At 38.1% G+C, this 10144-nt stretch overlaps 1 protein-coding gene across 1 annotated transcript; it reads right to left on the reverse strand.

Annotated features, from left to right (window-relative positions):
- Positions 1-1550: 1550 nt before the first annotated feature.
- Positions 1551-7716, reverse strand: il22ra2 (interleukin 22 receptor, alpha 2). The gene is made up of 6 exons (XM_026191116.1): positions 6763-7716; positions 5556-5670; positions 4200-4384; positions 3631-3776; positions 2743-2900; positions 1551-2227 (listed from the first exon to the last, which is right to left on the reverse strand). The coding sequence occupies exons 1-5, from the start codon at positions 6824-6826 to the stop codon at positions 2751-2753; spliced, it is 660 nt and encodes a 219-aa protein (XP_026046901.1). The 5' UTR covers positions 6827-7716; the 3' UTR covers positions 1551-2227; positions 2743-2750.
- Between the last annotated feature and the right edge of the window lie 2428 nt (positions 7717-10144).

The following is a 10144-nucleotide window of genomic DNA, read 5'->3' on the forward strand; positions in this document are numbered from 1 at the left end:
GGTTTGTCTTTTTTTTTTTTTCCAAACACAGTTTAAAATATAATTTCAGTTTTTTGTGTCATCTGAAGATGATTTATGGGGATTCAATTCAACTAGTAGTTCAGCATAGGGCTGGGCGATATGACCCAAAATTCATATCTCGATATTTTTTAGCTGGATGGCGATATAAGATATATATCTCGATTTTTTTTTTTTAAGCCATAAGTTAAGAACAAAAAGAGAGTTCTTAGTCACACTGTGTCCCAGATGTCACACAGGCACTTTTATTTACATACAGCGTAGATATTACTCAAAAATAAATTATCAGCATATATTAAATAATCATGGTCCATAAATAAAAGAAAACAATGTTGTTTTTGTGCATAACAAAAAGCTCACAATTGTGCAGTCAAAATGTAAACTAATAGACGCTGAGCATAATAACAAAGAGACAGATTTCACAGCTGCACCACGTCTCTGAACAGGTGCCATTTGTGGTCCTTATACACACACAGTACGTATCACTCCGCGAGGCTCCTCCTCTGTAGCCGTAATTCTCCGACAATCCATCAAGCGGTGCACCTCCGTAGCTTAGCAAAGTCATATTAAAACATTTTTTGACAGATTGCTGAGCGCTGTGTACCACATAAAATCGGTTCGCGGTCAGTAAGCACAACCAGAATTCATACATAAGGCGCACTGTCGATTTTTGAGAAAAGGAAAGGATTTTAGGCCGTGCAGCCCCTCTGGGCTGCATGTCTTTAGCGCGGTTAGCTCGCTAACACGTTGACGCCATCCAGCCCCACGCACGGTAACTCGCTAACGGAGATTTTCCGCTTTCATCTTGTCATTGCCTGCAGGTGAAGCTATGGGGGAGGGGGAATTGTGTTCAGTGCAGGAGAGGCGAGGCCGAGTAACGTTGCGTAGAGACAAAAGTGGACGAAAGAGAGGCAAACCTGCGGCTCCACAAGTATAATTATAACGTAACATAGACTATATCGATATAAACGATATTGTCACATCTTATATCTCGTATGAAAATATATCGATATTTTAAAAAAAAACTCGATATATCGCCCAGCCCTAGTTCAGCATCATGTTCAAAAGTTCCCGAAGATGCTGTGAAACCCTCAAAAAGCTGAAAGCTGCCTCTGCCTACAGAAGCAAACCCACCAAAGCGTGGCACAAAGACTGGATGGTTAAAGGACAGGGCCCAGATTCAAAGGCAAGACATTAAAGTTCATGAGATGGTCTTTTTTTCACAGCTATGAATGGGAAAGTAGCAACAACACAAGACTAAAATAATTTCTGACGCAGTGAGGTGAAGCTACTGTTGGTGAAGACCCAAAGCCCAGACCTACACCATCAGAACATGTATGTATTATTATTATTTTCCAAAGTCCTGCCATTCAGGGTAAAAGAAAAAGTAATCATTCTTAGACAACCATCAAAAACACATGGTTTGAAGCTCAACTGCAAGTCAGTCACCCTTGATGACCTCAGAGGGTTCAGTCGCTACTTTTAACTACAACAACAGAGTAACACCAGAAAAAAACACACTAGAATCAAAGTTGCTGTTTTTGCATATTATTGAGCTTTAATTTAAAAAAACTATATATTCATGGCTGCACAAATAGGCGTAACACTATACCTTTGTAGGCAATAAAATACAAAGAGGAGAAGACGATGAGAAAACTGCGAAAACACCACCAGCTTTACTGTTTGTACAAAAAGGGTCCAACTTACAGGACAGAGGTCAATTTCAACAGTGGATTTTATTTGTAGTGTGATACATTTAGCACAGTACATTCTCATACAGTTTTCTTTTAGCAGAGTTTTTTTCTTTACAAAAAGCTCTCTTAAAGACGTTAAAGCAGCATTCGCTGATCCTCACTGCTGGACGGCGTGCGAGAGGTATGAGGAAACAGACATAAGTTGAAAATATATCTTGACCATGTGTGAACGAGCACACCAGATTGCAATAATATTTTTATGATTTATGGAGAGGAAAAGCTGCCTGTGAGTTCAGAATATTTTGCCATGAATAGAAAAAATTTAAAAAAATACTCTTTAAGTTTAAAAAAACAAAAGCAATCCTCTTCCGGTGAACGTGCAAGTTTGCCTTCATATGAGGCCTTTAATGCTTTGTACAATAAAGTGCATCACTTTTACTTGCACGGATGTGTGTGGCTGTGGCCGTCGAGGTAGCGATGGATATTTAAAGCTGAAGGGATGGCCGATGCTGTGTCTGCAGAAAAGAGAATAGAATTCAACTTTATTGTCATTGCACATGTCACAAGTACAAGGCAACGAAATGCAGAGAGAAGGAAATCAGCAAACGGAGCAGTTCTGTTTTGTCTCTCTAAAAGATCTAAATATGGTGAAAAGGGCGGGGTGAGCTGGGGTAATTACTGTCATCATGTACAGACTCATGATAGGATTACTCCTCCAGGGTGTTTCTTTCCCCTCCCCTCTATCTCAAAGCCTCGGGCGATTGTGATGTGACAAATGATACTAGACATCTCATCCGGGTGATCTTTTGTTGCAGCAGTATTGTTGGTCATCAACAATACTCTCCAACGGGTCGGTGTGCAGGCAACTAAAACACACACCTGCAACAGTTTCTCACAGATATGGCGGCTTTGCGCTGTGGCAGGAATTTGCATCAGTGGTGATCTACAGGAGCTAGACACGTCTCTACCCTGCAGCCGGCACGACATGATACGATGCAATGATGTGATATGAGGGAATGTGTTTTCATACCTGTGTTGTCAGAGGGTAGTGACGCATTTCAGAGAGCTGCGGGCGCTGTGCTTGCCCTGCAGAGGGAGGACGATCTGAGCTTGGAGGCAGTATTCTTCTCTGTGATTCAGGTCCTTCAGAGTCAGCTTGTGAGAACAGCACTTCATGTCAAACACCTCCTAAAGGAGAGAGAGATAAAGAGAGAGACAGTGAGTGTCCACCAGCCCTCAGCGGTAACGGGCGGCTGGAAGCAACAGGTGGTGCAGTTTGACAGAAAATTTCAAGAACTACAGGCGGAAAAAATGCAAATTGTTTTGTTCTTCTTTTTGTTGTTGTTCTTGTTTTGTCAATCATCTTTTGCTGCTCTTCCTCTTCTTCCTTCTCTATTTTGGAACTGTGCACCGATTCCACTGTAACCTTTCAATTTTATTTGTTCTAAGCTCCGGGAAAAAAAACAAATTAATTTTTGCATACTGCTGTGACGGCAACTGTTTGTGTTTGTGGAAAAAAAACTGCACGCCACCTTCTCTAAAGTGAGTATTTGAGTGTCACAAACAGCGAGGAATGAATTGACAATGAATAATTTACTAATGTTTACAGTGAAACCTGGAGAAAAAAAGATGCAATCCGGTGCTTATCATAGAGAAAATGCAGTGATTATTGATTATTATTTCATTCTTAAATGTTGAAACGTGTGCTAAAATTGGGGAAATGTAGAGATTTCAGCATGTTCAGCTGTTCTGACTTAAATTCCCAATTAAGTGTGATTAATTTATCACAAGTGCACAAATCAAACACAGTTTTCCCATGGAATTACATTCAGGATGTAATGAGTCTAAAATAAACCCGGCCTAATCAGTGTGGAGATGGATGCGCAGCAGGGTGTTTGGTGTGAGTGTGTGTGCGTACTTCTTCTCCACTGGGGTGTGTTAAGTAGATCTTGTAGTACAAATTGCTGTGCAGCTTCCGGACCAGGTCTCGGGGGGGCTTCACTCGGACCACAATGGCTGGTTGTTCGGTTACATTCAGTCTCAGCACAGGGGGGCTGATTTTGGCTGCATGGGAAACAAATTTCTTTGAGCTTATCCGCAGAGCGATGAACACACAGTTGTGAGAGCGTGAAGCAACGCAGAGGAAAAGAGAGGAAGCAGCGGAGAGTATGCTGCTGTTGTTTTTAACTTAAAGAGGGAAGTCTAAAGAAGTCATGTGACTGTGATTGGATTGCAAGACAATGCAACCTGAACTTTGGAGCTTTTTTTTTATCTGACATTAGTTATATATAGTTTGGAGAGAGCATTTTTTAACTTAACTTAGATCTTTGTTATGCTCTATTTAAATAGCTGAACCAGCTCATGAGTGTCTGTGCACCTGGCTTCAGGCTGTGCTTGCTGCCATACGTTCCTGCATCAGTTTGGGGAAGTGAGAACGAACGGAAAGAGGATGCAGACAATGATGCGAGAAGTTGTGTAAACACTCACTGTCCCAACGCGGGCTGAATCTGGGGGAGAGGGCCCAGGCTGATTTGCTGCTGGTGGCCACAGACACAGCACCAACTCTGGCGTAGTACCACTCTCTGGGCTCAGAGGTCATGTCGCTGAGGTCACAGTGGTGCTTCCGGATCTTTTGACAGCCTGGCACATCGATCCACTCGGGCTCGCCATAACTGAGGGAGAAGACATAAACACAGAGGATGGTTATTTCATCCTGTGCAACCTACCTAGCATCCTACTGAGGGTGCTGCAATAATATTAACACAGATACTCTGACTCATTGAACCAACAGCAAGAAGATCAAAACTACATTTCAAGTTTGAAAAACGTCGTCATGAATTCCCTCTTACTTTTGCAGTTTTGCTTCCACCACCATAAAATCACACTTCCTCCACAGCTCTCTCTCTCGGTGTACTTCGAGACCGGTTTCCGATCTCAAATCTCAGTTTTCTGCATTATTCGCTGGCTTATTCGCACCAATCTACTGTTGTGTTCAGCGCTGTCGGCCGCTGTTTTGTTTAGTCTTTTTCAAAAATGACCGCTGACAAGAAAGCCTCATTTCTGCTGTTCAATACCGAAGAAATGTAAACTTTTACAAATTATGCCAAACTGCAAAGGCTTAGTTGTGTCTCTAATAAAAACCTCTATAACTTTGCTCTGCTTCACTTCAGCAGCATCAGGTAATGTTCATATATTGATTCGTGATTTTTTTCTGTTTTTGATCTGCTGCAGATTATTTTAAGGCGGTTATCTGCTATAAAAAGCCAGGACTCGAAAATCTCCTTCATGTTTTTCTTTGGTTTATCCTCCGTTACAAAGGTGTCTGCTGTGATGCTTACACCTCCGATGAAGTCTGACAAGTGTCAGCTTTGTTTTTATACCTAGATATTAAAAAATATGGATATGTACTGACAAATGATCAGAATTATGTTTCTGACTGTCTCAGTGAAAATTGAATTGAATCAAATCGAATCGAGACCTTGTGAATCGAAATTGAATCTGTTATAGAAATCAAAATTGATACCCAGCCCTACTCCAAAACTCAGCAAAAAAAACTGTATGTCAGGAGCTTCGTGGCACGAGTCAATACTTTACTCCATGTAGTCTAACTCAGTAAGTTCCACCTTAACTGCAAAACACTTCATTTGCTGATACATCAGTAATAATGATACAATGATCAGATATAATGCAGAAGAGGCAATGTTTCGCTGCTGAATGAATGCTTTTATTTTGATATTTTGCAGGACTGTTACTTGTAAAAGAGTCTTGCTTCCTTTTTTGTAGTTAAAACTGTGCTCCTGCACGTACGTGTGTGTGTGTGTGTGTGTGTGTGTGTCCTCTCACATCTTCCACTGGACGTTGTACTGCAGAGAAGAGTTCGTGGTGGGTGGAGTCCAGTTCAGGATGTTTTTATAGTCCACTGAGTCAAACCTCACCTGGCTGGGTCGAGGCAGTATCACTGGAAGTGTGAAAACATAATGAAGAACAGTCTGGGTTTATGCAAAGACAATGTCCATACTAATGTGTATTATTCAGAAACATAGTAAAGATAATGATCACATACACAGAATAATAGTATAGTAAATACTGTAAAGGTAAATGACAACATATAAAATCTGTTAATTTTACACTCTGAAAGGCACTGAACCCCAGAATTTAGTAAGAGTTTTCTAAGCTTTTCACATTACGCTGCATGGATTTTATAGAGGGCAACTTGCAAAGAAGAAGATGCTTTTAACATTTCTAAAAGATCAACAGCAGCTCCTGTCCAAACTTAACACACTGCAGTTAAATTATTAGTAAAAAAACAAACAAACAAACAAAAAAAACCCGAACACACAAAACAATACAAATAATTCTCATGGCAAAAATCATCTTTTTCTCACACCTTTGTCTGTTGTTCTTTCTGAACAAACACAGCAGCGTCGGACCAACTTTGTTTTCACTCCCAACAATAACATTACACTTCATTCTTTATTTCAACAAGTCTAGACTTTGATAGGGTAGGAGCAGGGGTAGGAGTTAATAAGTATGTGTATACTTCTTCCTACTCCTTTTCAGACCAAACAATTGTTATTTCATGTTAGACGAATGTGTTTTATTTTATTATATTTCTTTTTTGCTTGTCTGTACAAATACGTGTGTGTGTGTATATCTACACATATATTCGTATCCGTAAACGAAAGTACATGTAGACGAGTATATATTGGTTTTTTTTGTTTTTTGGTTGTTTGTTTTATTATGTCTGAAATAAATAAAGATACAATACAATCACTCAAAAAGTGTGTTTCAGTTGTTCAGGATTTACTAATGAATTTTAGACTAGGGAAAAGGTAATGAAAAAGTAGATTTCTAGCAGAAGATGCTGTAAGTTCTGCTATTGGTTGGTTTGGTTTTCTGTGGCACCAGTAAAGTTATACTTCTTGGTTTTATTATGGGAGCAGTGAGGTGAGGCAGATGTAAATCAGCCTAACTTTAGATCAAGAACAGCCCTAAACCACATGTTTTACATGGAAATAAAAATACAGAGAAATAAATTCTAAGAAGTTACCTTGTGCTGTGACAGAGATGCCCAAGTTGCCCAGCAGCGCTGCTCCAAGCAGGAGAGATGTCATGGTGTTTATGTGGTTTGTGGACGACCAACGTGCAAATGTTCACAACGAGCCACACTGGACTGGTGCTGTTGGAAACACCCTTGCCTTTAACATGCCATCAACTTCCCCTGGCGTTCCTTATATGGCATTTGGACACAGATATAGGATATAGTGTTACTTATTTGATGTAATAAGATGTTTTTTTTTTCCTGTGTTTTTTACAAATCGTACAAAAGGATCCAAAACAAAAAAGTGTCAGATCACGTTACTTGTGTGCCACCCTAATGTGTGCTAAAGTATTGAATATCATGACTTTTCTGGGTCATTCCTGCCGAAGTCAGTTTTAAAACACAAAAGACACAAAGCTCTTACAATAGCAGTAAACCTGAGGATACTTGAGTCCCCCCTCATTCTTTGTATTCTGCTAGGAAAATGGGTTTACTGAAACTCCTTCTAAACTGCTTTTACTGCATTAGCAGTGTGTTTGGGATTTCGGTCATGCTTAAAAATTAAGCTGTTGCCAATCTGATGCTTGCGATGTATTGTTGGTACCACAATCTGATGGCACCTTTCTGTGTTCATTATTCCATTTTTTAGCAGTGCAACTTCTTTTTCAGCACTTATCCAGTTTCCTCAATTTTTTTAGGGACAGAAGTTTTCACCTTATAGCTCTTTACAAATCACTTTGTTGGCAGAAAATACCACTTTATGCCTACCAAACTGTTATCTTTGGCATCTTTGTATATTTACTAAAGAAATCAGATTGTATGCCTTTGTGATAGGCTGCCAATAACAAAGTGTAGAAGGCTCTGATTTAAAACTGGCTATTTGCTAAGTGTGGGCAGGTTCAAGGACTGGACTAAAATTTGAAAATAAAAAAAAATTGCGTGAAAAACATCAACACAACTTAAAATTACAATATTTTGTTTGGCAAAATTGTGTCAATACAAGGACACCAAATATTGATATTTTATTAAATACAATTAAAATACTCTGGGAATACTACTCCTCCCGAGATAACATTAGCTAAGGAAACTTATTCGAAGCTAATGGCTTAGACACCCCAGCAAAAATAGGACAGCAACTTCATTGCATCTAGAATAAGTGGCTGCGTGGTGACTGTGTTGAATTTCTTCACATTCTGTGACAGATTGTGGCGACTAAATAGTTGTCCAAAGCCATTCAACGGGTTACCTGATAAGAGGTGAACTTTCCAAAAGAAGTCGCTGTCTGCCTTGGATTGACTAAAATCACTTTCAGGGAGATTGTTGAAGGTTTGCAAATAAATATGGTCTATTTTCTAAATGCAGACAGTTTTCTAACATGTTGCCATCTTTGTCAATGAGCACAACGTGAGGGAACTCAACTGGCTGGCTGTTGGTTGCATTCTGGTTACATTACTGTATAACAGGAAACTTGGTCAGCATATTGGAAAATGTTAAAAGTCACATTAATTTCATATTGTGAGTGAAATATTGTGCTAATAATAATAATAATAATAATAATAATAATAATAATAATAATGTGGGTGTCTGGTGATTCCCACCTCATCTAAAAATAAATGAAAAACCAGCCAATATTGAAGCAAAAACACAGACATGGTCATTTAGAAAGACTGGAGAATTTAAGTAATCTATTGCTCAAGATCACTTTCTTTGTTTGTTTGTTTGTTTTTTTAAATACAAGAAACTCTGGCTCTTTAGAAGAATTGGGTTAACTCACTACTTTTGCACAGTTCTGTATAATGCAGTGCATTGTGTGAAAAGGTGCATTTCCCATTAATCTCAGTGTCAACATGGAAACACCTTTAGTAACCCAGATGTAGGTTACTCCTGCTAAGGCCTTTGTTGGTTCCCTGTCGTTCAGGAGGATTACCACACTGCCCCATTTCTGGTCTACCCAGTTATAAGCAATGCTAATCCTTGTGTAAGAGTTTACTGGAAATCTGTTACATAATGATTTCCTATGCATGACCTGCCCCTTTTCATCACACTTCATATTTCCACTCTGTGTTCATTATCAGGTATATTGCCACCAGTGAGTATTTATAGCAGCTGTTATTAGGTAATGCAGAACATGAACCTATGCAAATTACTTTATTATTTTATTTGACATTATTGCAGCTAGACTTCATCTTTTCTTTTTCTTCATAATTTAGCACAGGGGCAAACCCTTCAGCAGCCTTTCAGGATTTGAAAAATATTAATTTAATTTAAAACAAAACAAAACAAAAAAAAACGTTTTTTTATACTAATTAACTGGTATACTGATAAGTGGTTACACTCTACTACATATTAAAGTAGTTGTGAAAAACGTAAGTCGAAATTAACATTTGAAATAGTTAAAAGTAATTGAAAAAAAAATCAAACATACTGTTTAACAACAAATTTAAAGTTGAAAGCTACAATTTGTGGATATGCAGATGAAAGTTTGAAAAAAGTAACAAATACATATCAAGCAGCTACATGGTATGTGTAAATGTTAAGCTCATTTAATTTGTTAGCTATTAATATTGAATGTGGTAAAAGTGTCATGGACAATATGTTCCTGGAAGTAATAAATAGGCAACAAATTAACTAAGTATGTAAATAAATGGCAAAATTTAAACATAGCAGTAAAATGTGTAAGCTTATATCTATTGAATCAAATAGTGTTTCAATAAACAAAGTATATGCAACACATGAGATAGCATCTAAAGGAAAAAAAAATAACAAAATGAAATAAGAAGTTGAATAAAGTAAAGGATAAATTCTGGATACTAGTAATAGATCAATGGAGAAAAGATGAAACGCATTTGGTAAAATATTAAAGCAGGTAAAACAGACAAACATACGCGCTTCAAAAGCTAATATTAGATGTCAGCAAAGTAGCCTAATAAGTAGCAAATAGTAAAAGCTTAAATGCTGTGGGTGAAAGGTTAAAGTAGCTGAGAGCAAGAAATATACAAATGTAAATTACATCCATTGAATTTTGAAGTTAAAAGCAAATCGAACACACCAACTCTGAAATCGTGATTAAAAAAACAAAACAAAACAAAAAAAAACCTCTTAAAGTATCTGAATTTATAAGTTTTAGTCATTCAGGCCTTTTTGTCTTTAACACATTCTTGCAGTCGAATTGGTGTGTCACTGGGCTTTATAGATATCTGCAGCTGGGTATCATTGCATATCAGTGAAGATGTACAACACTGCCTAAAATATGTATAATGTAAATACAACTGGGCCTGGTACAAAACCCTGTGGAACTCCTTAATTAACCTTAGGGTGTTAAAAGCTCCATTTATTTGAACAAGTCTAATGGAGTCTAATAGCTTTTTAAAGCTCTTAAGAATAAAGGCTA

Source organism: Astatotilapia calliptera, chromosome 13 (genome assembly GCF_900246225.1).
Source record: "Astatotilapia calliptera chromosome 13, fAstCal1.2, whole genome shotgun sequence".
NCBI classification, from domain to species: Eukaryota; Metazoa; Chordata; class Actinopteri; order Cichliformes; family Cichlidae; genus Astatotilapia; species Astatotilapia calliptera.